Below are 27,668 nucleotides of genomic sequence, written 5' to 3'. Positions count from 1 at the left end.
ATGGGTGCCCCCGAGCCCCTCGGCCCTCCCCCCGACTCCCGGCAAAGTCCCCGCCGCCCCGTCGACGCGGGTCGGGCGTCGAGGCCGAGCGGGCCGCCCCGAGGAGGCCCTCCCCCCGGGGACCACCCCGCCCCGAGAAGCCCGCGGGGTCGCCGCGGTGGCTCCGAGCCCCCACGTTGGGCCGCCGGCGCTTTGCACTAGCCCCGTCTCCGGTCAGCGAATCCAAAACCCTGGGGGCCGCGGAGTTCGACCTTTCGGGGGGAAGAATCTGTCCAGGCTGGAAAACCCAACCGGACGCCTCCATCACGACCCACCTCGGTGGGCTCCCCGGGGGCGTCACGGGGCTGCGTGTGTACGTTCATGGGGGTGCGAAGGATGGGAGGGCCGTTCTGGCCGGGCCAAACCCGATGCCCCCCGGACTTTGGATTCCTGGCGGGAGGAGCACGTGGCGGCGTTCACACTTCGGCCCCAGAGGCCCCCGGGAGCCGACACCGGTCGGGCCGCGGCGTGGGCCCGCGCTCGCACACACAGGCACGCACATACACCCACGCGCACGACGGGAGCCCAACCGGCCACGCCGTCCGGAGGGTCGCCGGAACGTCGACGCGGAAACCAAGTCACGGGAGAAAGGTCGCTCGTCTCATCGCGACAACGGTCCGGGCCCCGCGGCGGGGAACGTCCGGCCCGCCTCCCCGTCCCCCCGAGACGCCGTGGCCGGCGTCCGGGTTTCCCCCTCGGTCCGAGGGCGGGACCTCCCTGACTCTAAGCTCCTTCCCCTGGTTCCTTCGGGCGGCCAGGAGACTTGGGAAAAAAAAAAACGGAGGTACATACCCGCACTCCTGAGGTGAACTGTCCCACTCCCGACGAGTCCTAAAGATGATAACGCAGTGAAATAATCCAAACAGGGGGTCAATCCAAAAGGGAATAGTCCAGCAAGGAAAAATACAGCCAACGTTATAAGGGGTCCACGGTGAGGGGGGAGGGACAGAGAAAACGTTTACACAGTCATCAACTTCAAACATCAGTCTCCAGAGCAGCGAGTGCCTGAATTTCGAAAATCACCACGGTGGATGCACAAAAAAAAAAAAAAAATTAAAAATAAAAAAAAATTAAAAAAAAAAAAATTGATTGTGCAATGGGAAGGTGGGAGAGGGGGAGTGGCACAGTAACCTGTCCGGACTAGGGGATGACTTTCCGATGCCAGTGAGTTGGTTTAAAAAAAAAAAAAAAGACAAAACCAAAAAAAGGTCAAATGAAAACGAAAATCTGAAAGGAGAAGGGTTATCGAGCCCCCAACCTGACAACTGCAGCGGCCCGCTGTCCGGCCCGGGGGCCGCAGACTTGGGGAAGGGGCGCGGGGGGAGGGATGGGAAGGAGGGAGAGGGGCCGGGGATGGGCCGGACGGATGTTTTAGCTCCCGGGCACCTCTGCGTGTGTTCTGGGCTTGGGAACGTGGGCCCAGGTGTGGGGAAAAAAAAATCAAAGAAAAAAAGACAAAAACAGACGACCACCACCGAAAAGACCCAATCCCGAGCGGTCGGGGTCGAGCGGAGCGGAACGGAAAAGATCCCGCTTCTTTTGGGGTGCGCGAGCCGGACGGCTGTTGAGAAGGCGAGCTCGGGGCGGCCCGCCGGGACCCGATTGGATTGACCTTCCCCGCCAACGGACTGTTTGTGCTGACGTTATCATCTCTTTAGGACTCTTCAGGAACCGGACCCGGGTCACCTCGGGAGCGCGGGGGTGGACCGCCTCGTCTCTAAACTGGGGCTCCCCCCGCCCCCCGCCCCCGGACCCTCGCACACGGGACTTGGGGAGGGAGGGGGGAAAAAAGAAAAAAGAAAAATCTGAGAACTTTCTGTCCGTTATGGAGTCGCCCGCTAAAAAATCCTTCGGCCCGGGGCACTGCGGCTTGACCGCCGCCCAGTTCTGCCCGGTTCCCCCACCAGAAGTGACCCCCGGTAGGCGGGAAGGAAGAGGGGACCGAGTGAGGCGAGGTGGGGGCCCGGCTGCGTCCGGCCCAACGGGACCGACCCCGTTTCCTTTACCGTCCTCTCTGGTGGGAGAATTGCGTCTTTTGGAAGGGGGAGAAAAAAAGCGGACAAAAATCGGCACTCGGTGGGAGTGAGCGGTCTCTTTCCCTGGCGGGAGACGCAGCGGGGCGGGGGCCCACCCGAAACCCCAGCAGGAGGATGGGGGGCTCGAGAATGGCTCTGGCGGGAGGTGGGGGGCCGCCTCGTCCCCAGGGTGCGGATCCAACGGGCCCGGGGCCAAGAGGGCAGCGAGGCCACAAAAATCCCCTTCCGAAAAAGATATAAAAAAAAACCAACAACAAAGAAAGGGGGAAAAGAAAAGGAAAGGAAAAAAAAAAAAGACGGGAAGAAAAGCCGAACTAAATCAACTAATGGGTCAAATCGATAAATTAAAGGGCAGAACGAGAAAGGAAAATAAAATAAAATAAAACCAAACCAAGCAGAACACTGACATGAATTTGGAGCGGGTTCCGGGCCCACCTCACCTGTGCGGGGACCGTCCGGAGGGAGACGGATGGGGGTCCCCCCCCGGGGGTGGGCTCGATGCCCGCCCGATCACGGGACTCCGAGCCCCCCTTTGGAAAGGACCGTCCTCTGCCCACGGCTACTTCGTTAGGTCGGGGCCGTGGTCAGCTGGCCACTCTGGGCAATCTCTCCGGCCGCCTCCAGCAGCCCAAGGGAAATGGGCCTGGGGGTCCCCGCTGCCCAAGGGAAATGGGCCCGGGGGTCCCCGCTGCCCAAGGGAGCTCGGCCTCGGCCCCCAGGAGCTGACTGGATGCCCGGAGGTGGCAAGCGGTTCCCGTGGGGGGGGCGGAGGCCAGTGGACCCCCCCGGGATGGAGTCGGGGTGGGCTAAAGCACTGACTGTGGGCCTCCAGGACTTCTCTTCCCGGCTCGCTGGCCACCGGACGGAAGGGCCGACCTCCCGACAACAGCGAGCCCGCTGAACCATTCTCTCCCGGAACCAAACGGGCACAACCGAGGAAGCGCACAGAAAGCTTTACGAAAGTAAAACACCAAGCTGCCCCCCAGCCTCCCCTCCCTGGGGGCCCCTTTTGGTTCATTCATTCATTCAGTCGGATTTATTGAGCGCTTACGGTGTGCAGAGCACTGTACTAAGCGCTTGGGAAATACAAGTTGAACTGTGACCCTCCCCTCGCCCACGCCGCACCCCCGTCCCGCTGTGAGGGAAGACCCTGGTAGACCGTGACTGGAAGCCCGGTACCGGCCCCAGCACCAACGGAAATATTTCTGTTTAGAAGGGGAGCCCCCTTAGAGAAGCAGCCAGGCCTGGGAGGGAGAGGGGATAATACATATTTATTACTCTATTTATTTATTTATTTATTTTACTTGTACATATCTATCCTATTTATTTTATTTTGTTAGTATGTTTGGTTTTGTTCTCTGTCTCCCCCTTTTAGACTGTGAGCCCACTGTTGGGTAGGGACTGTCTCTATATGTTGCCAATCTGTACTTCCCAAGCGCTTAGTACAGTGCTCTGCACATAGTAAGCGCTCAATAAATACGATTGATGATGATGATGATGATGATGATGAGAGGATCTGGGTTCTACTCCCGGCTCCGCTACTTGCTTGCTGGGTGACCTTGGGCAAGTCACTTTACTTCTCTACAGCGTGGCTCCATGGAAAGAGCCTGGGCTTTGGAGTCAGAGGTCATGGGTTTAAATCCCGGCTCCACCAATTGTCAGCTGGGTGACTTTGGGCAAGTCACTTCACTTCTCTGGCCCTCAGTGACCCACAGCACCTATATATATGTACGTATTTATTACTCTATTTTATTTGTACATATTTATTCTATTTATTTTATTCTGTTAATATGTTTTGTTCTGTCACCTGTCTCCCCCTTCTAGACTGTGAGCCCGCTGTTGGGTAGGGACCGTCTCTAGATGTTGCCAACTTGGACTTCCCAAGCGCTTAGTACAGTGCTCTGCACACAGTAAGCGCTCAATAAATACGACTGAATGAACTTGGACTTCCCAAGCGCTTAGTACAGTGCTCTGCACACAAACACTCAATAAATACGACTGAATTAATTAATTTGGAAAATGGGGATGAAGACTGGGAGCCCCCCGTGGGACAACCTCATCACCTTGTAACCTCCCCGGCGCTTAGAACAGTGCTTTGCACACAGTAAATGCTTACTAAATGCCATCATCATTATTATTATTCTCTATGCCTCAGTTCCCTCACCTAGAAATTGGGGAGTCAACACCCGTTCTCCCTCCTACTTAAACCACGAGCCCCACGTGGGACCTGACTAGTCTCATCTCAGCGCTTCTTATGGTGCTTGGCGCATAGTAAGCGCTTATCAAATACCACAATTATCACTACTGTTGTCCCAGAGGCCAGATGGGTCGCCAAACACTGAATCTCGAAGCCCACCGCTGCCGGGTCTCCCTGGCGAGATTTCACTTCTTAGAGTGGACCTAAGGACAGGGCCTCTGGGCTACTTCTTGAAGTTTGCACTTGCCAAGGAAAGGGGGGGGGGATCTCTCTGCCACTAGCAAGAGGCCGGTCACAATTTTCAGTGAGAGAAGAGGGGAAAGAGAGAGACAGACAGGGAGCGAGAGACCGAGAGAATAAGAGACAGAGGGAGAAAGGCAGAGATGGGAAAGAGAGACAGAGACAGGGAGAAAGAGACAGACATTTCTTCCACCATTTACTCTCTCTCTCTCTCAGGAAAGGAAGCTAGTCTTGGGTAAAATTGGGCTTGCCAAGCTGATGGTTGTACACATCGTGTCCGTGAGTAATACGGGATATTTCTGTTTTGGCCAACTCTTCTTTAAAGAACAGTTTTTTAGCACGCCCTCAGAATCTGGACCTAAGCAGGCTGGATCAAAATGCCGGAAGTCCGATGAACAGGCATCTCGGATTTAAGAGGCGATCTCGTCCCGGCCCGCTTGCCAGACTTACTCAGTCTAGCCCCGGCTTCGCCCCCAGCCTGCCGTGTGACCTCAGGCCAGTCACTCAACCCCTGGGGGCCTCAGTTTCCTCCTCTGTCCAGTGGGGAGAAGATCCCCACTCTCTCCCTCCCCTTCTGTGAGCCCCAAGAGGCCAAGGACGGTGTCCCATCCGATTCTCTCATCTCAACCCCGGGGTTCGGACAGAGTAGGCGCCTAATCGATGCCATCTGTTGCTATGATGAAGGGTCTTCCCTCCGGGTGCCGGCGGCCCTCACCCCGTGCTCGGTTCGTAGCCCAGCTGCAGGCTGGTGGACCTCGGTCTCCCATCCCCCGTTTCCTGCATGATGGGCGGCCCGGCCCCAGCCCCAGGTGCAGGAGCAGGGCCCAGAGACAAACAGAAGCGGACATTACACCGGTCTAGGTGGGGAAGCCTTCTGTCGCCGCCTCACCCTCACCCCCAGTTCCTTCCCCGCCCGGAGCCCCGTGGGCTGGTGGACTTTGGTCCCGTCCGCAAAGAACCGCCCGGAAACCAGCCGGTCAGCGCAGACTCCGGGCGGGGGACGGCAGCCCTGTTCCGCACTAAGAACTTTCAAAACAAGAGGATGCTTTTTTGGTGGGGTGAGGGGACCGCTCAGGACAATGCGGTCGGGACCGCAGACGTCCCGCCTTGGGCCTTCTCAGCCTCCCCCAGAGGTGAATTTCACCGTGGGCGGTGTTTTCTTCGAATGCGAAGGAACGCAATACGAACAAGGCTCGTAATAAAAAAACTTGGGCCGGGCATCCTGACGTGTGCTGGGAAGGAGGAGGAGAGGAAGGTGGTTCTCAGCAGTGCACACGCAAACGTGCACGCATGCTCACGCACACGCCAATTCGGGAGCACCAGACCCACCGGTCGCACGGCTGTCGGGGGGGGCCCGAGGAGCCGCTGGCTACTGAGCCCGCTGTTGGGTAGGGACCGTCTCTATATGTTGCCAACTTGTACTTCCCAAGCGCTTAGTACAGTGCTCTGCACACATTCACACGATTGAATGAATGAATGAACGGTGGGTCCTGGCTAGGGGGCTTTGTCGGGGACACGACTGAGGGTGGGAGGGACAACCAGGGGTCCCGCGGCCACCACGCCACCCAGCTCTGGAAATTCTTAGGCGCCCATCACGGGGGAGCGAAGAAACGTCAAGCCCTAAGTTCCGGCCCTTCGGCCGGCGGCAGGGAGCGGTCCGATCTGATTTCCGCCGGCCAACCGTCCGGCCCCCCCTGCCTGGGTGGTCCCGGGGCTCCTCCAGTGGGGGAGACGCTGACGGTCCTGTGGCCTCCAAGCTAACCGGGGCAGGCCAGCCGTAGCTGTGGCTTCCACCGGCATCAGACCAACCCAAGGTGGCAGCCGACGGGCAGAAGCTGGCACGGCCCGGCGTCCCCAAGCGGCTCGAATCCCAGTGCCCGTCCAGTTCAAGGAGGCCCCGAGCACCAGACGATAATCCTCCTCTGACTCAAGGCTCAAATAACACCACTTTCTGGGACTACTGCCCGATTCTCAGTGCGGCTCTGGCTAGAAAGTGGCCATTGCCTGCCGGCCCCCTGGGCCCTTTGCCCACTGCCAAAGGCTGCTTCCTGTTCCGGGGCCAAGAGCGGAGACCTGGGATGTGGAGTCGGGGGTGTCCGTGGGGGATTCCCGGGAAACCATGCTGGAGGGAGGCCCCCAGCCCCGCAAACTCCCAACCGGACCCCCGGGGCCTCAGCCATCCCTCCCCCTGACCGGCCCCGAACGCTGGCCCGGCTGGAAGCGGGGCCGGGTCCCCCCAAGCCAGGATGCTCAGCACCCCACCTTCCACGGGGCGGCTCTGCCCCCGGCCACCCGCGGCTCCACCCCAGAACCATTGAAAGGTGCTTGGAGTCCGGCCGGACCCGAGCGGGCACTGGGTCGGCGGTCCCAAGGAAGAGGCCGGGCTAGGAGAATCCCCACCACTGGCCGGCCCGCCCCGCTCCATGGATCATTTCCAGCAGGACCCGGCTCGGGATTCGAGAAAGACAGAGCCGGGGTCTCCGGTCCACCAAGGGACACCAGTGTGACCCCTCCGGTGACACCGAGGATCAGTGAGAGATGGGTTTCTTTTTCTGCCCACATAAAGTAAGTTTATGGAAATGGAGCTAAAATGAGAGGAAATTCCTTCGACTCAAGCGGCCCCAGCGGGAGAAAGCCCCGACCCTGCAGGCGCCCCCATAGCCTCCTTTCTCTCTATGCTCCCCGGAAGCCCCTCCCGAGCTACAGTGCGGCCTTCTAGCCTCACGTCCGAGTCGCCGCTTCCCGATCGGCCGATACCCGAGCTACGTAAAGCGTTCCGATCTGCTTTCCCGGATTGGGGGATTCCGGGGTGGGGGGAAGGGGGTGTCACTGGTGAGCCTTCCCCCGCCAGAGGCCCCCGAGGAGAGCAGGAACCCAAAGGAGGGAAACCTAAGCCCAGGTGGGGTAGTCCAAAGCCACCCGGTGAGACCGGGGTCCCTAGGGGGAGAATACTTTTGGTCTCCTTTGGTAGTAGGAGCCGAGCGACCCCCATGCAGAGCCAGAGGGTCACCGCCCGGTTGGCCTGGCGGGACCAACCGGATCCGCCCCGGTCACGTGACGGCCATTTATCCCGGGGCCTCGTTCGGACCACGGGGCTGGGAGGAGAGGGCCCTCACCCTGGCACTCTCCCCCGGGGTCTCCCCGGATGCCTACTCTCGTGACTTTCCAGATGCCGACCCCGGCCCACGCACCCTGGAACAAGACCAAGGAGACGCGCCCGTGCCACCGACGCCAGAAGCGCCAACGTTCCCGGTTCCTTAAAGCTGGGGTGGCCGGCCCCCTCGGGCCCGGCCAGGGGGTCTCCGGCCACCCCGGCTCCGGAAGCGGTGCCCCTTTCGGGGGTGAGCCGCTGCCGCTGAGAAGCCTTTCCGCCCGCCCCCTCCGATGCGAACCGGCCCCGCCGATGCGTTAGCCTCACCTTAGTCCACGGATGGGCCTTGATCTGAGGGAATTTGAATTCAGTGTAGTTTGGATTCATCTCTCTGATTTGTTCCCTTGTTGGCGTCCCCAGGACCTGAACCAGAAACACAGAAACTGGTGACCAGGCCGGGAGATCAACAAGAAAAAAAAGGCCGACAAGAAAAGTGCCGTCCCACAAGGAGTAACACTGCCCGTGGGCCAACCGGATACGAAGCACGGTATCGGGCACTTGGGAGAGTCCGAACGGAGGTAGCAGACGCCACCCCCGTCCTCTGGAAGCTGACCATCAGGAATTTTCTGAGCTTCCCGAACCCGGCTATGCCTGTCTTGAGACTTCCCAATAGATGTTTTTCGGCCTAACCGTCATTGAGGGCCTTGGTGTTCCCACCGGGCGGCATTCCGGAGGCCGAATCCTGGCCTGGGAATATACAACGGGTTCTCTGGATCGGAGAAAATGGCAACAGGAAGCTTCTCTGGGCTTGCGGGTTCTAGCGTGAGTTCCGCAGGCCTTGAGCACCACGGCGATTATGACAGAAGACTTCTCCGGGGCCTCGGTTCGCCTCGGTGGCTCTCAAGGTTGCGGGGGAGGAGGGGAGAGGAGCCCGTCACCTTGCCAACATGGCCTAGGGGGATGTTGATAATAATAACAACAATAATGTTATATGTTGCCATCTTGTACTTCCCAAGTGCTTAGTACAGTGCTCTGCACACAGTAAGTGCTCAATACGACTGACTGAATGAATGAGTAATAATAATAATGGCATTTGTTAAGTACTTACTATGTGCCAAGCACTGTTCTAAGCGCTGGGCTAGATACAAGGTTATTAGGTTGTCCCACCTGGGGCTCACAGTCTTGATTCCCATTTTACAGACGAGGAAACGGAGGCCCAGAGAAGTGAAGTGACTTGCCCAAGGTCACACAGCAGACATGTGGCGGAGCCGGGATTAGAACCCATGACCGCTGACTCCCAAGCCCGGGCTCTTTCCACTGAGCCACGCTGCTTCTCCAGGTTAAGAGCGGGCCCGCCTGGCGGAGCCCGGATCGGAACCCGAATCTCCCAGCTCCCAGCTCTGCCTCCTTTCTGCCGGACCGTGCCCCATCCAAGGCCCCAAGAGAGTCCCCAAAGAGGGCAACCGGCTGTCTTGGGGGGCAGGATGGCCTAGTGGCAAGAGAATGGGCTTGGGATGTGAGTTCTAATCCCAGCTGCGCCACTTGTCAGCTGTGGGACTCTGGCCAAGTCACTTCACTTCCCTGGGCCTCAGTTCCCTCATCTGGAAAATCATCATCATCATCATCAATCATATTTATTGAGCGCTTACTATGTGCAGAGCACTGTACTAAGCGCTTGGGAAGTACAAATTGGCAACACATAGAGACAGTCCCTACACAACAGTGGGCTCACAGTCTAAAAGGGGGAAAACAGTCTAAAAGGGGGAGAAAAGGGGGAAAAGGGGGAAAATGGGGATTAAGACTGTGAGCCCCCCGTGAAACTACCTTGTATCTACCCCAGTGCTCAGAACAGTGCTTAGCGCATCGTAAGCGCTTAATAAATGGCACCGTTATTAAGCCGGGCCGGGGAGGGCCCAGCCAGGGAATCGCCCGAGGAAGGGGACCACGGGAAAGCTCTCCAGCGAGATTCCAGATGAGCTGAACTCCCTCTCTTTACCTTTCTCCGTGGCCGTGGCCCAAGAGGCGGCAGACCCGTGGCCATGAGCGGGGCCGGGGCGGGAGGGGGGAAGGGCCCGCCCCAGCTATTCCGCTTTCTCCGAATTCATCTCTCTGATTCGGACAGGGAGGCTCCAAAAGTATTCCAAAGGCAACCAGGCTTGGCCCCTGAATCCACGCCCACCCAACTGCCACCACGGACAACCAGGGACGTGGATGGGCCATAGTGGGACAGTCGTGGGGTGGGGGGGACGGACAAGGCAGACGGGGCCTTGGGGGAATGTCCCCACCTTAGCCGCTGCCTTCCCCCTAGCTCCCTAAAGGGACGGTCTGGAAGTTTTCCCATTTCCTGTTCACAGGCCCCTTGTCTGACTCCAAAAGAGACAAGATCTCTCCCAGACCTTCCCGTGAACCGAAGTCCGGCCACCCAGACTCGGGGACGAATCGCGGGCACTGTTTCATCTCCGCCCTTTCCCCCGACCCCGAGCCGCCGCCACCCCGGGCTTCGGAGGCCAGAAGGAACTGGATTTCCGGCCGGCTGCTTCCTCCGAGGCTTACTGGGGGCCGGGGGTTTTTCGCGTCTCCATTCCGAAGCTCCGGCCCAAGAGCGGCACTGATAAAAGCGAGCTGAAAGTTCCCTAGTCCTAGTGGCTGAAGGGGCCGCGTTCCTCCCCCTCCTCATCCGGGGGACACTCTGGAGTGTGGGAGGCGGGGGAGCTCGCCGGGGAAGGCCGCCCTTTCCATCGAAAATTCCGGGACGACGATCCTTCCGAGCCAAACCGGTGACTGCCCCCTCTTCCTCCCAGAAAAGTCATCCAGTGCTCCCTTGGGAGGCAGCCCTCTCCCGCCCTCGTGGTCGACTCGGTGAGATTTTTCTGGGCCGGAGGAAACCGGACAACAGCCTCGTCATCCTGGAAGGGTTGACCATCTCGGAGGGAGGGCGGCCGCACGGACCCTCCCCGGGGGAGGCTGGTCTTCAGTCCCCGCAGCCGGGGCGGCTGCTGGGCTCTGTACTTGATGTGACTCCCCCCAACCCCAGTGAGCCGGGGGGGCTGGGGGGCCGGGAAGCGCCTAAAAGGGCAGCAGCCTGGCAGGAGAGGCTCGTGGTCTGCCTCCCCGCCGGCCTCAACTCCTTTCCGGGCTGGGCGAGTGGACACGAATAGCCGAACCTCTCCGCGTCGGAGTCACCTTGAGCAGGGCTACCCGCCGGCGAGCGACTCAGCAGACGGCGGACCGGACGCTCGGCTGATCCAACTCCTCATCCGTGGCCGCCCGCCCTGGGGAGCCAGGCTGCTCGAGTTCGTTCACCCACTGGACGACAAAGACGGGCCTTCTTCCTCAGTGGCGGGAGGGCCCGAGCGTAGGCGGGGGCGGGGGGCGAAGCACGTGTGTCCTCGAGCTGTCTGACCAGTCCGCCGGCCCCCACCAAGGGCAAGGGCAGGGTGGAGCGCCGATTACACCATAAACGGGGGTTTCCTGGAGGGCAAACAGGGGCCGCCGGTTTCACGGTGATGAAATCAACTCCTCCGATCCAGAACTGGGAGAAACAATGACTCGAACAGACGAGACCAGTGGATGGGGTGGGCGCCAAATGCCGGTTTTGTCCAGGAACCGGAGATTGCCATGCCAGGGGTAGAGCAGGAGGGTCATGAGAGGTGGGCTGTCACCTTGTCTCAGCTCCTCAGGTGCCAGCCCTTGACTCAAGGAGCCCAGGTCCTTATTTCTTCTTACGGCAGACAGGGAATTCTTTCCGCCCCACGCCGGGGGAGGTACAGAGTGCTTGAATTTCAACTTCCAAGGCTCCTGGCACTACACACTTCCCCCTTCCAGAGGAAGCCCCTCGCCTTTGTAATTCCCAGGCGCTTAGTACACAGCCCCGCATCCAGAAATCCTCCACTGATTCCCGCGTCACCAGGCAGGAAGGCCTGGGCTGAGCTTCCGCCCTTTCCGGGTCCGTCTCTTCCCCTCTTCACCCCAGGAAAGAACCGTCTTCGGTGGGCCTACAGAATTGGCCGTTTTTAAAAGAGGAAAAGTTGACCTCGACCTGTCGGGCGCAAGGCTGGGCATGCTAGGAGTAGAAACCGAATCCTTGAACACGGTTCTCGGCCTGGGAGAACCAGAGGAGGCGGCGGCAGCCCGATGGGTGGCATTTCAGTCTGTGTCCACGCCGAAATCGGGCAGGGAGAGGGTGGCGGGGGGACGGCCAAGAGGCCGGCTGCTCCCCGAGAATCCTCTCAGTGCCAACTCTGCTGCCCGGCTCCGGCTGGCGGGGCCTACGCTCGCTATTACCCTCCCCGCCAGCCCTTAGTTGGGGAGGGGGAGTTCTCACGTTGTTCAGCGGTTCGGTTTTAACGAGGTAACTGAAAATATTTATTTCAAGTTCTTGGTTCATTCCTCGAGCTTCTCATCATCATCAATCGTATTTACTGAGCGCTTACTATGTGCAGAGCACTGTACTAAGCGCTTGGGAAGTACAAATTGGCAACATATAGAGACAGTCCCTACCCAACAGTGGGCTCACAGTCTCGGGGAGAAAGGGCACAGGTTGGAAAGACTAAATGGACAGGTGGCCAGCCTTGCCAACCCGAGACGGAAACCCCCTCGCTCTTTCCCCCAGTGTCTCCGGAAGACCCTCACCTCAGAACGTCCCCCACAGGAAGCCGAGGGGCGGCCGGCTGGCCATGGGGGAGCGTGATTAAAGACTTTGGTCGGAAGCAGAGACTACCACTCAACTAAGACCAGAGAATGATACCATCCAGGCAGAGACCAGAGAGTTGATTACCACCCGGGCTAAGATCGGCGAGATGACACCACTGGGGCAATCGGGTTACCCACTTGGAGACTGGTCCGCCTAAACCGGGGGGACGGGGCGGGGGAAGGAGGAGACCCGATTATCGGAAAAAAATGGGCCACGCCGGTCGGGATGAGCTGTCTAAACTTTCGAAGATCACCAGGCTTTCCCGTACAGGCTGGCGGAGTCAGCGGGCAGGCCGGTGCCCCTCGGAATCCATTCGGAACCATTCGACGATACTGACGGGAGAATCTGCTTCCTCCGCTCTCCCCTCCCCCTTGAAAAACGGCAGGGGAGGGGGAGGCGCATACCTTGATTATTTCCACCAACTGATCCACACCACTGTCCCCTGGAAAGATCGGTTGTCCTAGCAACAGCTCCGCCAATACACAGCCTGCTGACCAGACATCTGAAGAGAGAGAAAAAACAGTGTCCGTTAACAGCTACTCACTGTGGGATGGGGAAATGTCCTCTTCCCGGGCGTCTCCAGACGGCCCAGGTGTCCGGGGGCTCCGCTTAATTTCCCAGCATCCCGAACCCCACAGATCTATTGGCAGCCCCGTCCGGGGAGAGGGCATCCTTGGGTCATTGTGTCTGCTCGTCCAGACGACTGCCCCAATCCCCCACTGGAGCCCAGGTCTCCTGAACCCCCACCCTCCAGCCTGCCAAAAGCAGGTAGAAAATCCTGGGGAACATCAAGGGGAGGGGACGGGAAGAAAGTTGGGCCACCCCACGGATTGTCGAACGTTTACTCTGTGCCCAACACTGGGCTGAGAGCCTGGGATATACCAGTTAATTACGTCAGGCCCGATCCGTGTCTCATTCATTCATTCATTCAATCGTATTTATTGAGCGCTTACTGTGTGCAGAGCACTGGACTAAGCGCTTGGGAAGTACAAGTTGGCAACATATAGAGACGGTCCCTACCCAACAGCGGGCTCACAGTCTAGAAGGGGGAGACGGACAACAAAAAAAACACCATATAAACCAAATAAAATAAATAGAATAAATATGTACAAGTAAAATAGAGTAGTAAAAATGTACAAACATATATACAGGTGCTGTGGGGAGGGGAAGGAGGTAAGGCGGGGGGATGGGGAGAGGAAGGAGGGGGCTCAGTCTGGGAAGGCCTAGAGACAGTGAGCCTCACACGGGGCTCGCTGTCTAAGGGGAGAGGGGGAATAGTTAGCTTAGCCCCATTTTTACAGATAAGGAAACTGAGGCCCAGAGCAGTGAAGCGACCTCGTCACGGTCACGCGGCGGGAAGGTGGCAGAGCCGGGGTGGGAACCCGGGTTTCCGGACTTCCAGGCTGGAGCTCTTTCCACTGAGCCATGCTGCTTCTCATACGGTCTCTCCGCCCAACCGCGGGTAAACGTACCACCGCCCGACAAGGAGCCCTGGGCAGGCGTTCCAACTAAGAGTCGCTGCCCCGGGGGAGATGCAACCCACAGTCTTTGGCGACACCCACACCGGCCCCCAATCCCTTTCAAAGCGCAATTCGGTCCCGAGTCATTCGGGACATCTGACTTAGATCGGAGAGTCCCTAATTAGCCGGCGATGCCATCATTTTCCAAAGGGCTGGAGGAAACGAGACGTGGTCATTTAAAAGCACACAGACGAAGAGCATTTGTTTGGGCAACGGAGAACCGGGGGCGGGCGGGCTCTTGTCGCTGCAGATGCCCCCTCTATTCTTTCCCATTTCATCCCAGACAGGAACTTCAGCAGCAGGAGCCCCCTGCCCCTGCCCTGGAGGGACATCCGCCTCCGGCATTCCCCGCGGCCCAGTGCCAGTAGGATAGGCCGTGCCAGGGGAGGGAAGGGGGTCCCACGCAGCCTCAGTCCTGGGGACAGATGGCCCCGAGGCTGGGTTGCCCTAAACACGGGCAGCCCGGCCCCTCTCGGGGGTCCCCAAGGCCCCTCAGAAACCAGGCGTCCAGGCAATAGGCTGCCTCCGGCCAGTAAGTGGCACAGGGAGAGAGACAGAGAGAGAAAGAGACCACGAGTGAGAGAACAAAAAGATGTCAGGGAGGTTGCCCCACCCAGCCTGGGGCACCGAGGGACAAGCCAGTTGAGGGGTAACCACCTCTCCTGTGGCCCCCCCAGATTCAATGAAGACCCCTCACTTTAGCCAACGGCGACTCAGGCTTCTTCTCCATCTATTTGGACCGAAGCCGCTCTCGCGGGGAGACGAGCGGCAGAGCCTCCTCGCTTTCCTGCCCATTCCAACGGGCCACAAAGTGGCCAGAAAACCGGCTGAGGGGGAGCGGGCTTGGATCGTGGGAAGTCCTCTAGACCGTGTGCAGGGAATGTGTCCATTTTATCGTTACCCTGTACTCTCCCCAGCTCTTAGTACACCACTCTGTACACAGTAAGCAGCGTGGCTCAGTGGACAGAGCCCGGGCTTTGGAGTCAGAGGTCACGGGTTCAAATCCCAGCTCCGCTGCTTGTCGGCTGTGTGACTTTGGGCAAGTCACTTCACTTCTCTGCACCTCAGTTACCTCATCTGGAAAAATGGGGATGAAGACTGTGAGCCCCCGTGGGACAACCTGATCACCTTGTGACCTCCCCAGCACTTAGAACAGTGCTTTGCACATAGTAAGCGCTTAGTAAATGACATTATTATTATTAGTAAGCACTCCATAAATAAAAATAAGCACTAGTCCCAGATCTCCCCCTTCCCCACGGGCCTGCCGGGCGGCCTCGGCAAGTCGCTCAACCTCTCTGGGCCTTTGTTCCCTCATCGGTACAACAGGGCAACCCGGCCTCCCTCGTCCTGCCCGTCGGGGATGCTGGGAGGATCAATCAATCAATCATATTTATTGAGTGCTTACTGTGTGCAGAGCACTGTACTAAGCACTTGGGAAGTACAAGTTGGCAACATATAGAGACAGTCCCTACCCAACAGTGGGCTCAGTCTAAAAGGATGGCACGCGATCGCTGCTAAGACCACGCTTATGAAAAACAAAACTTACGCCCAAATTCAGGGGAACCAACAGGATTGAAACAAGAGCAGCAAGCGGGCGGCAGACTGCTTTCCCTCCACCCGCCACGGAAACTTGCTGAGTGCCTATAGTGTGCGGGGAAAATACGGTGATGGCGTGTCTGAAAGCCCGGGGGTTCCCATTCATTCGATCGTCTTTCACCCAATCGCATTTATCGAGTGCTTACTGTGTGTACAGCACTGTACTAAGCGCTTGAACCACCTAGGACGGGGGGCAGGACCCCACCGGCCCAGCCATTATCTGTCTCAGGGCTCTGAGAGGCCCCGAAAGAGCCTTCTAGACTGCGAGCCCATTGTTGGGTAGGGACCGTCTCTGTATGTTGCCACCTTGGAGAAGCAGCGTGGCTCAGTGGAAAGAGCTTGGGCTTTGGAGTCGGAGGTCATGGGTTCAAATCCCGGCTCCGCCACTTGTCAGCTGGGTGACTGTGGGCAAGCCACTTCACTTCTCTGGGCCTCAGTTCCCTCATCTGGAAAACGGCGATGAAGACTGGGAGCTCCATGCAGGACAACCTCATCACCTTGTAACCTCCCCAGCCTTAGAACAGTGCTTCGCACATAGTAAGCGCTTAATAAATGCCATCATTATTATTATTATTATTGTACTTCCCAAGCGCTTAGTGCAGTGCTCTGCACACAGTAAGCGCTCAATAAATACGGCAATGAATGAATGAGGCAGAAAATCAGTTCCAAAGCCACCTCCCCCTCTAGACTACAAACTCGTTGTGGGCGGGGAACGCGTCTGCTACTCTCCCAGGCGCTCGGTATGGTGCTCTGCCTACAGTAATAATAATAATAATAATAATGATGGTATTTGTTAAGTGCTTACTACGTGCAAAGCACTGTTTTAAGTGCCGTGGAGGTTACAAGGTGATCAGGTTGTCCCACGGGGGGCTCACAGTCTTCACCCCCATTTTCCAGATGAGGTCACTGAGGCCCAGAGAAGTGAAGTGACTTGCCCAACGTCACCCAGCTGACAATTGGGGGAGCCGGGGTTTGAACCCACGACCTCCGACTCCAAAGCCCGGGCTCTTTTCCACTGAGCCACGCTGCTCCTCCTACCCCAAAACTTAATACAGCGCTGGCCACGGAGTTAGCGCTTAATAATGACCGCGATTATCATTATTACCGTCACGCGCCCAATTTCCCGAGGAGGAAAAGGGGACCCAGTGGGGATGAGTGACTTGCCCGAGCCCAGCCTAGAACCCGGGTCTCCTGACTCTCGGGCCTGGGACCTTGTCCCTGGTGCCGCCCGGAGCGATTAATCCCCACGGTCACCGCCTCCCTGGGCGGCCCCGGGAGAAACGCGGCTCGGAAGTGGGGGGAATCCGGGTCGGCGATTGCCCGCCTCCTCCCCGACAGCCGGCAGGCTGAGGGACGCGGGGAGCCTTCTCTTCTCACATCTTTTAATTGACGAGAGCTCGGCTCCCTCCTCCCCACGAACCCGTCGCCGCCGCCCACGGCGGCAGCTCAAAATAACCGCTCCGAGACCTCGGTGAAACGAGTGAATGACTTCCTCCATTCACGGGAGCGGCGAGCGGAGGCAGCGGCCGCTTCCCGGCCCTTCGGCACCCAAATGCTGGATCCTTTACCGGCCGTGCCGGGGCTGGCTGCCTCGCGTGGGGCATCTGTTAAGCGCTCACTATGGGCCGAGCGCTCTACGGAGCGCCGGGGTCAATCCGAGATCTTTGGGTGCCGTGAAAAAGGTGGAAAGGGCAAGCGTCTCCTGGGCTGCTGCAGGCTCCAAGTTGGAGAATCCCCCCCGGACCGAAAACGCCTTGTGGGCAGGGAACTCTGTTCTATTGGACTCTCCCGAGCAGTTAGTACAGTCTCCTGCACGCAGTGAGCGCTCAATAAATACCATAAATACCCCACGTATCCTGGATCCCACAGGGCGCTCCGCTTCCCCTCTCTAGACCGTAAGCTCGTTGCGGGCGAGAAGCGTGTCTATTTATTGTTATGTTGTCCTCCCCCAAGGGCTTAGTTCAGGGCTCGGCACACAGTAAGCGCTCAATAAATACAGCAGAATAGTAATAATGACGGCATTTGTTAAGCGCTTACTATGTGCAAAGCACTGTTTTAAGCGCTGGAGGGGATACAAGGTGATCAGGTTGTCCCACGTGGGGCTCACAGTTTTAATCCCCATTTACAGATGAGCTGAGGCACGGAGAAGTTAGGTGACTTATAATGATGGCATTTATTAAGCGCTTACTCTGTGCAAAGCACTGCTGTAAGCACTGGAGAGGTTACAAGGTGATCAGATTGTCCCACGGTAGGCTCACAGTCTTAATCCCCATTTTCCAGATAAGGTCACTGAGGCCCAGAGAAGTGACTTGCCCAAAGTCACACAGCTGACAACTGGCAGTCAGGATTTGAACCCATGACCTCTGACTCCAAAGCCCGGGCTCTTTCCACCGAGCCACGCTGCTTCTCAAGTCTGCAAGTCGCTTCATTTCCCCGGGCCTCAGTTTCCTCATCTGCAAAATGGGGATTCGATCCCCGTTCTCCCTCCCACTTAGACTGCAAGCCCCATACGGGCCCCGATTATAATAATAATAATAATAATAATAATGATGATGGCATTTATTAAGCACTTACTACGTGCAAAGCACTTTTCTAAGCGCTGGGGAGGTTACAAGGTGATCAGGTTGCCCCACGGGAGGCGCTCAGTCTTAATCCCCATTTTACAGATGAGGTAACTGAGGCCCAGAGAAGTGAAGTGACTTGCCCAAAGTCACACAGCTGACCACTGATGATTATCTCATATCTACCCCAGAGCTTAGTACAATGCTTGGCATACAGGAAGCTCTTAGCGAATACCACGACTGTTCTTTCATTCGGTCGTATTGAGTGCTTACTGTGCGCAAAGCACTGTACTAAGCGCTTTGTAGTACAGGTCTTTTCTTGGAGTTGACCCGGCAGGAAGGGGCGGGAGTTGTGACGCCGGGACTTGGCCGCCACCCCGGGGCCCGGTGGGCCAGAGGCCGGGACGGCTGGCCGGCCTGGAGCACCATCCCAGCTGTAGATCCGAACCCAGTGCCCTCCTCCCGTGACCGGCCGCGAGACCGGATTCCCAAGGCTCTCCCAGTTAAAAGGACTGCCTGTGGCCTTGGGGAATATAAGCTCTGGAGATTCCCTTCATGTGAGCCGACACGGGAGCGATTTCCTTTCCCCGGCCGGAAGATCGATGGATAATAATAATAATAATAATAATGATGATGGCATTTGTTAAGCGCTTACTATGTGCAAAGCACTGTTCTAAGCGCTGGAGGGGATACAAGGTGATCAGGCTGTCCCACAGTTTTAATCCCCATTTTCCAGATGAAGGAACCGAGGCCCAGAGAAGTTAGGTGACTTGCCCGAAGTCACACAGCTGACGAGTGGCGGAGCCGGGATTAGAACCCAAGTCCGGGCTCTTTCCACTGAGCCACGCTGCTTCTTCGAGGGGAAGCCGTGCTTCCGGGAGCTTCCCAAACGACCCGGCAGAGAGTGCACAGTCACGTAACCCGTTCTCCTGCCCACCCGCCTCCGGCTGTGGGGTCAGAGACCGGGCTCGGGCCGACGTTCCCCGCCTGGGCCCAGCGGAAGCTGCTTCCCGGGTGGGAAGGGGGCAGGTTCCGCGCCTGGCGGAGCGGGGAAGGGAAGAAGGGCGGGGCGGAAGGGCCTTACCTATGCTAGAAGTGTAGTCCGTGGCTCCAAAGATCAACTCTGGGGCTCTGTAGTACCGAGAGCAGATATACGAGACGTTGGGTTCTCCTCGGACCAGTTGCTTTGCACTAGGAGAGAAGACACAACGCGGATCCCGTCCCGTTAGCCCTGCCGGCACTGGGGGTGGGAGAGGAGGAGGCGGCGAGCCCTGGGACCCCGGGGAAGGAGGGCACCCCCAAACAGACAGACACCGGGGGAAGGCCGCGCGCGGGTTTTTGGGCCAGAAGACATCCGCCAGGGCCGGTCTGGGTAGAATCGGGCTGGCATAATCACTCTGGGGCTCTAATCTCAGCTGCCCTTTAGTGCCAAGCGCTTTCTACAGTGCTCTGCACCCAGTAAGCGCCCAATAAATACGACTGAATGAACGAATAAGAGCACCCTGTTCAACTGAAGCAGCGCAGCGGCCAGGCGGAGAGCAACCGGGTGTCGGAGAACCTGGGTTCGAATTTTGGTTCCCTTCATCCGTTAAATGGCAATGCATTACCAGCTCTCGCTCCGACTTAGAGCGTGAGCCCAGTGTGGGACGGGGACTACATCCGGCCTGATTACCTTATACTGACCCCGGCATTTACTACGGTGCTTGGCGCTCACAGAGAGCGTTTGACAGATATCACGATCATTATTGGTAATCGCAAGCTCCCTTCAGCCCTTCCCACCCGATCCGTGTCCCGGCTAGAAGGCGGTGAAGGGATCGGTAGGACAAATGGCTTGGTGCAAGCGGAGTGGCGGCTGCAGACATACTTCCCAGGAGCCCAAAACGCCGGCCCCAACAGCGACACAAAGCACAGCGTCATCCAAGCCGGGGTCCGTGTAACTACGGACCGCTAACGGAAGGTTTGGATGGAAGGGCTTTTTTATGGAGCTCTCAACTTCTTCTCGACACAGAGGATCCTTTGGCTATTAACTAATGGCAGGCAGATGCCATTATCTACGCTAAATGGAAAGGGGCTACGATCACCCTCTCGAGTTAGTCAAAAATGCTTCAGCGGGAGGGGAAGGGAAGATTGAAAGCCATAGTCATCCTTGCTGCTTTATCTGAGGGTCAGGGAGCTCTTGCCATTTCGGATTCAAAAGGGAGGGAGAGGCAGGTGGGGGCGGGAAGGGGACTGGGTTTCCTGAGCTCACTTGGAGGGCTGGGGTTTCACAGGTACCGTGTCTCTTCCCGTGAGGGACCTCGGCCCGCGCGGAGCCCTACCCCCGTCTGGACACGGCTGTCCGTCATGAAATCGATCCCCCGGCCCCGAGTTCACGCCATGGGCCCCGGGCTTGACCCGAGGGCACAGAATTTGGGGATTTTCCATTCTCCCGGTCCCTGCCCGGGCAGGCCCGCCTGCAGGCCTCGTCGGGGGCCAGATGGCCCACCCTGAGGCGTCAATCACCTCGGCATCCCTCCCGGGGCTGGGGCACAGGGTGCTTTGATCACGGGGCTGAGGTTCTCCGGTTCTCTCTTCTTGCTCACCCACTCTCTTAACCCACTGACACCCAGGGCCCTGGCTTCCTTCCGCTAGCTCTGAGCACGGGTCTCGTGTGCCGGCGGGCCTCGGAGACCCAGACGAGGGGCGGTCCGGTTATCCGGCCCTCGTTTCCCCAGGCAGCCGGTCGCTGGACTCAAAAGGGCCAGCCGGCGGGAAAGAAGCGACAGCGAGATCCAACAGCCGGCAAGCGCCTTGGGTCCGTGGGGACTCCCGCTCTCCGCCTCCCAGACTTCTTCCAGACTGTCGGCCGGCTGCTACAGGCCCGAACACACTTCTCCGCTAAAGGTGCCCCGATGGCCTCGGAGAAGAGCCCTGGTGTCTCTGGCTCCTTCCCCGCCCCGGGAGTCCCGCGCCCAGAAGAGACTGTGAGCTCGTTGTGGGTGGAAAATGTGTCGTTTAGACCGTCCTCTCCCAGGTGTGCTCCACACACGGTAAGTGCTCAATAAATACGACTGACTGAGACGTGAGCCCGCTTCAAGGTCTCAGATAAAGGGGGCGAGTGAGAGGATGCTGGATGGAAGGAAGGGTTCCCCCCCCGCCTCCCTACCCCGTGCTTCCCGTTCACATGGGGATGACCTGAGCTCTTTGGGGCTCGCGTGATGGGAGCGGGGGCGACTCAGTCACTCACCTTCCGAAGTCACAGAGCTTTAGGACGGCCGTATCTGGGTCCAGCAAGAGGTTCTGTGGTTTAATATCCCGATGGCAGATTCCAAAGGAATGGATATAGGCTAAACTTCGAAACAGCTGATACATGTACAACTGGAATGAACACAACAGAAAAAGGGGAGCCCCCGCTGAATGCAAATTCCCAGAAGCCCCAGATCGTGGGTTCTTTGAAAAAACGCGTCCCCTTCCACTCAATAGGCTCGACTCTCCCATCTCTCCGGGAAAGGCACCTGAAGGCAGGCGGCACTGTTCCCCTTTATCTTTCTTCCCCGGGAACCAGAGGGAGCCACGGACACATTTCGGATTCGGAATTGAGTTCCTCGCGAAGCTCTGGAATCGCGAGTCTTGGAGGGAACGTGGCCGCCTCCGAACACCCCCATCTCCTCAGCCGTCCTGGCCGGGCACGGGGCCTGACCAGCCTGGTCACTGTGGGCTCCTGCTGCCGGGGTGGGGGGTGGGAAGGGCAGGGTGCCCGGGCGCTGAGAACACGGCTCGGATTACAGGGGGGCTTCACTCCGGACCCCAAATCTGCCCGACGCCCGATATGGAAAAGCCCGTACGCTCTCGGGAGGAGAAGGGCATCACCCTCCGCTAGCCTGGAGTGGGCTCTCTAAGAGAGATGAGGCCCGTCTGACCGACCATCCCGGCCTCCTTCCATCCCGAGGTCACCCGCAGCGGTTCTCGGCCGCCGGTTGGGGGGCTCCCCACGCCCCCCTCGGCCTCTCCCGCTTTCCCTCCCCCCGCCGAGGGTACCCCCCACCTACCTTGACGTAGATGACGGGGAGCGTCTGTTTGGCCCGACTGTAGTGCCTGGCGACCCTGTATACGGTTTCGGGAACATAGTCCAGCACCAGGTTCAGATACACCTCGTCTTTCTGGAAGGGAACGGAGAAACCCACGTCGGAACTCGCCCACATCTCTTCCCGCTCACTGTTTGACCTCATTTAACATGCTCCACACCCCACGCCTCCCCTTTTTTTAAAATTAGGGTTAAGCCACAAAAGACACGAAGAGACTTGCTGAGTTGTTCTTGACATTTTTACGGCCAGAAGGGATTGGAGACGGTTTGGTGAAGCGCCCGATTCCCGCCCAGTCGGACTGAAGGGCGTTCCCACCCTCTCCCCTGTCGTCAGCAGGAATGACCCAAACGCAGGGAAGGTTCACTCGTTAGGATGCAAGTTAAATAGGCTCTTCTTGCCTCCCACTCCCCTCCGTATCAAGGACCTGGATTTTCCAGTTTCCAGAGAAACGGCGTGGCCTAGTGGAAAGAGCCCGGGCCTGGGAGTTGGAAGACCTGGGTTCGAATCCCAGATCTGCCACCTGTCTGCTTGATGACCTCGACTTCTCCGGGCCTCAGTTTCCTCATCTATAAAAGGGGGATGCGATACCCGTTCTCCCTCTCCGCTAGACTGGTGGGAGAGGGAGCGTTTTTAACCAGAGGAGGCTAGGATGGTGCTCGGCACCCAGCGACCACTTAGATATCACAATCATCATCATCATGGTCACTATCGCTCTGTTGGGCAATCAGCACAGAGGGCCGATTCCTGCCCGTCCGGTCTGGGAGGGAGCCTCAACCTCCAGCCCCCAGACGTCCGCGCCTCCACAGATTTGGATCCGAGGCCGCCTCAGGGTGATCTCCGCTGGGGTCTCCTAAACCCGAGAAGGCCGCTTGACCCCCCGGGGGGGAATGGTAGCCCAGAAACGTTTGCCGGGAGTGGAAAATGGGAAGCCGAGGTTAAAACGAAACCTGGAATTTAAGTGAGACCCGGCTTGAGGAGCGGACAAGCTGACACGTCCACTGGAGCGCTCAGGAGGCTGAATCCGGCCCGGGGTCCGGGGGATGCGGGAAGGTAACGGTGCCCACCGCGGTACCCAGAGACCGGTGGCTGCCCGACGTGGGGGCAACTGCAGGGCAGGTGGGGCGCGGCAGACTGGGAAGGTGCAGCATCCCTGCCCTCCTGCACGGCCATGGACCCAAAAGGACGCCGGGAGGGACAACGTGGCCCCAGTGATGACCACTGCCCTCCCGCTGGGCACCACCCCGGCTCCCCACGGAGCCACCAAAAAGCCGCTGGACGATGCCCCGGCCACCCGACTTGCTCCCTTTATTCATCCCCTCTCCCAGCCCCCGAACACTCGTGTCCGTATCCGTCATTTATTTCTATTCATGTTTCTCTCCCCCGCAGACTGTAAGTTCGTTGGGGGCGGGGAATGTGTCTGTTATATTGTATTCTACTCTGCCAAGCGCTCAGTACACTGCTCTGCACACAGTAAGCGCTCAAATACAGTAGGGTGGCCGACTGACTCTGCCCATGGAGGGTAGCTGGAGAAGCAGCGCGGCTTAGCGGAAAGATCACGGGCTTGGGAGTCGGAAGCCGTGGGTTCCAATCCCGGCCCCGCCCCTTATCAGCTGGGTGACTCTGGGTAAGTCACTTCACTTCTCTGGGCCTCAGTTCCCTCATCTGTAAAATGGGGATGAAGGCTGTGAGCCCCCCGTCGGACAACCTGATGACCTTGTATCTACCCCAGTGCTTAGAACAGTGTTTTGCACATAGTAAGCGCTTAATAAATGTCATTATTATTATTATTATCATTACCACATCGCAGAAGGTAGCCCACAAGGGGCCAGAACCCCAGGGGAGGGGGAGGAAGGGGCTGTCTTAACGCCTCCTGGAACCCGTCTGGGTTTGAGCATCTCTGACGGGCCCCTACCCATTCGCCGGGGACCATCACCCCCACTCCCGGTGAGAAAGTTCGGGGGTGGGCATGGTCATCATCATCATCAATTGCATTTATTGAGCGCTTACTGTGTGCGGAGCACTGTACTAAGCGCTTGGGAAGTACAAGTTGGCAACATATAGAGACGGTCCCTACCCAACAGTGGGCTCACAGTCTAAAAGGAGCGCGGTGGGGGGGAAATCTACATGGGAGGGAGACCAGGTCCTTCATCCCCATTTTACCACTGAGAAACTGAGGCACAGAGAAGTTAAGTGACTTGCCCAAGGTCATAGGAGCAGCGAGGCATAGTGGAAAGTGCCTGGGAGTCTAAAGGTCATGTTGTCTATTTTGATGGTATTGACGCCTACTTGTTTTGTTTTCTGTCTCCCCCTTCTAGACTTGTCTCTATCTGTAGCCAAATTGTACTTTCCAAGCGCTTAGTACACTGCTCTGCACACAGTAATAATAATAATAGCAATGATGGCATTTATTAAGCGCTTACTACATGCAAAGCACTGTTCTATGCGCTGGGGAGGTTACAAGGTGATCAGGTTGTCCCACGTGGGGCTCACCGTCTTAATCCCCATTTTCCAGACGAGGGAACCGAGGCTGTCAGAAGCTAAGTGACTTGCCCAAGGTCACGCAGCTGGCAATTGGCGGAGCCGGGATTTGAACCCATGACCTTTGATTCCAAAGCCCGGGCTCTTTCCACTGAGCCGCGCTGCTTCTCAAGTAAGCGCTCAATAAATACGATTGAGTGATGAATGAATGAATGAACAGGGGGGAAAAAAAGAGAGATCCGAGCTACTCCGGCAGATTTTTTTTCCCAAGAAGCCAACAAGGCGAGCAGAGTCACTGTAATTAAAACCAATCAACCTCATTCGAGATAATCACCCAAGGCGAGGCCCGGTAAACTGCCCAGTCTACCCTCAATCTGGTGGCTTCAACTTCCCTCCCTGGGTGACTGCAGAATAGACACCTCCCCCCACCACGCCCATCCCCATGGGGAGGGGAAAAAGAGAAAACAAAACTCTAGAACCCACGGGAATCGTCAAAAAAAGCAGCAGCGTGGCTCAGTGGAAAGAGCCCGGGCTTTGGAGTCAGAGGTCATGGGTTCAAATCCCAGCTCGGCCACTTGTCAGCTGGGCGACTCTGGGCAAGTCACTTCACTTCTCTGGGCCTCAGTGACCTCATCTGGAAAATGGGGATTAAGACTGTGAGTCCCCCGTGGGACAACCTGATCACCCTGTAACCTCCCCAGTGCTTAGAACAGTGCTTTGCACATAGTAAGCGCTTAATAAATGCCATAAATGCTCTCTTCCTCCCTTCAAGGCCCTACTCAGAGCTCACCTGCTCCAGGAGGCCTTCCCACACTGAACCCCTTCCTTCCTCTCCCCTTCGTCCCCCTCTCCATCCCCCCGTCTTACCTCCGTCCCTTCCCCACAGCACCTGTATATATGGATATATGTTTGTACATATTTATTACTCTAATTATTTATTTATTTTACTTGTACATACCTATTCTATTTATTTTATTTTGTTAGTATGTTTGGTTTTGTTCTCTGTCTCCCCCTTCTAGACTGTGAGCCCACTGTTGGGTAGGGACTTTATATGTTGCCAACTTGGACTTGCCAAGCGCTTAGTCCAGTGCTCTGCACACAGTAAGCGCTCAATAAATACGATTGATTGATTGACTGTCTCTATGTTGCCAACTTGTACTTCCCAAGCGCTTAGTCCAGTGCTCTGCACACAGTAAGCGCTCAATAAATACAATTGATTGACTGTCCTTATATGTTGCCAACTTGTACTTCCCAAGCGCTTAGTCCAGTGCTCTGCACACAGTAAGTGCTCAATACGATTGACTGATTGATTGACTGTCTCTATATGTTGCCAACTTGTACTTCCCAAGCACTTAGTCCAGTGCTCTGCATACAGTAAGCGCTCAATAAATACGATTGATTGACTGATTGATTGTCTCTATATGTTGCCAACTTGTACTGCCCAAGCGCTTAGTCCAGTGCTCTGCACATAGTAAGGGCTCAATAAATACGACTGATTGATTGATTGATTATTATTATTATTAAAAGGGTGGCATGGATTTCTTCTAGAAGCCAAATTGGACCCATTTCTGGCCACCCCATCCCCCCAAACGGATCCCCTTCTCACGGAGGAGGGATCCGGCTTGGCTTCTGAAGAAACTCTGGCCGGCTTTTGCGGTTGCCCAACGGGCTTCCCAAAGCAGGCGAGGGCCGCGCCTCCTGGAAGGAAGGAAGGAAGGAAGGAAGGAAACCGGGACTCTCCCTCCTCCTCCGTAAGGAGCAGCCACGAACTTCCGATTGTCCCCCGTCACCACGGGGACAACGGGGCCGAGGGGCCTGCGCCCGGCTCAACCCTGGCAACATATACGTTGCCAGCTTGTACTTCCCAAGCACTCAGTACAGTGCTCTGCACACGGTAAGCGCTCAATAAATACGACTGAATGAATGAATGAATGGGCTGGTGACGCACTCATCTGGAAACGGAAACCAGAGAGGCCGAAAAGTCTAAGATCAAAGCGCCGCTCACGAGAGGAAAAAAACATAAACGTTTCAAAGAAAGCTTGGCCATCTCTATTTGTTAAGCGCTTACTAAGTGCCAGGCACCGTATTAAGCGCTGGGGCGGACATGAACTCATCAGGTCGGACACAGTCCCTATCCCACATGGGGCTCACAGTCTTCTTTTTATGTATGTACCTGTCATTTATTATAATAATAATAAAGATAATGATGGCATTTATTAAGCGCTTACTATGTGCAAGGCACTGTTCTAAGCGCAGGGGAGGTTACAAGGTGATCAGGTTGTCCCACGGGGGGCTCACAGTTTTCGTCCCCATTTTACAGATTTATTTATACCATTCATTCATTTACATCAACGTCCGTCTCTCCCTCGAGACTGGGAGCTCGTTATGGGCAGGAATGGGTCTGTTATACCGTCCTCTCCCAAACGCTTACTACAGTGCTTTGCACACAGTAAGCGCTCACTAAAGCTGACTGAATTTTCCAGGATGAGCCAAGGCCCGGAGACGTGTAGTGGCTGGGCCAAGGTCACACACGGCGGACGAGTGGCGGAGGCAGGATTAGAACCCGGGTCCTTCCGACGCCCAGGCCGGGACTCTACCCACTAGGCCACGCCGCTTCTCATTCCGTCCAGCTGCTAAAATTCCCAGTTTGTTTAAAGACCCAGAGCTCACCTCCTCCAGGATGTCTTCCCAGACTAAGCCCCCTCCTTCCTCTCCCCCTCCTCATAAAATCTGCATGTCTGTACAGATTTATTACTCTATTTTACTTGTACATATTTACTATTTTATTCGTTTTATTTTGTTAATACGTTATGTTTTCTTGTCTGTCTCCCCCTTCTAGACTGTGAGCCCGCTGCTGGGTAGGGCCTGGCTCTAGATGCTGCCGACTTGTGCTTCCCAAGCGCTTAGTACAGTGCTCTGCACACAGTAAGCGCTCAATAAATACGATTGAATGAATGAATGAGGGAGGCCAGGCTGTTTATAGTCCCGAGGCTTGGGAAGAAGTCGCCGCCCGGGAGCATGGGCTCGGGGGACTATAGTTCTCCCCGATCCACCCAGGGCTCGCTCACCCCGCGATCAATTGCTCCTTGGTCGGCCCACCCTCCTATCACCGTGGAATAATAATAATAATAATAATAATAATAATAATAATAA

The 27,668-nt window shown here is 57.1% G+C and overlaps 1 protein-coding gene across 1 annotated transcript in view; it reads right to left on the bottom strand.

Annotated features, from left to right (window-relative positions):
• The window catches only part of GSK3B (glycogen synthase kinase 3 beta), an 89,179-nt gene that overhangs the window by 4,894 nt on the left and 56,617 nt on the right, over positions 1 to 27,668 (bottom strand). The window contains 6 exon segments of the mRNA XM_038758006.1: positions 832 to 870; positions 7,931 to 8,026; positions 12,701 to 12,798; positions 19,058 to 19,164; positions 21,200 to 21,330; positions 22,002 to 22,112. Of these exon segments, the coding sequence (XP_038613934.1) occupies positions 832 to 870; positions 7,931 to 8,026; positions 12,701 to 12,798; positions 19,058 to 19,164; positions 21,200 to 21,330; positions 22,002 to 22,112 (582 nt within the window).

This window comes from Tachyglossus aculeatus, chromosome 16 (assembly GCF_015852505.1).
Source record: "Tachyglossus aculeatus isolate mTacAcu1 chromosome 16, mTacAcu1.pri, whole genome shotgun sequence".
In the NCBI taxonomy this organism is placed as follows: Eukaryota; Metazoa; Chordata; class Mammalia; order Monotremata; family Tachyglossidae; genus Tachyglossus; species Tachyglossus aculeatus.
The sequence above is the reverse complement of the archived record's forward strand: the minus strand, read 5'-3'. Positions and strand labels throughout refer to the sequence as shown.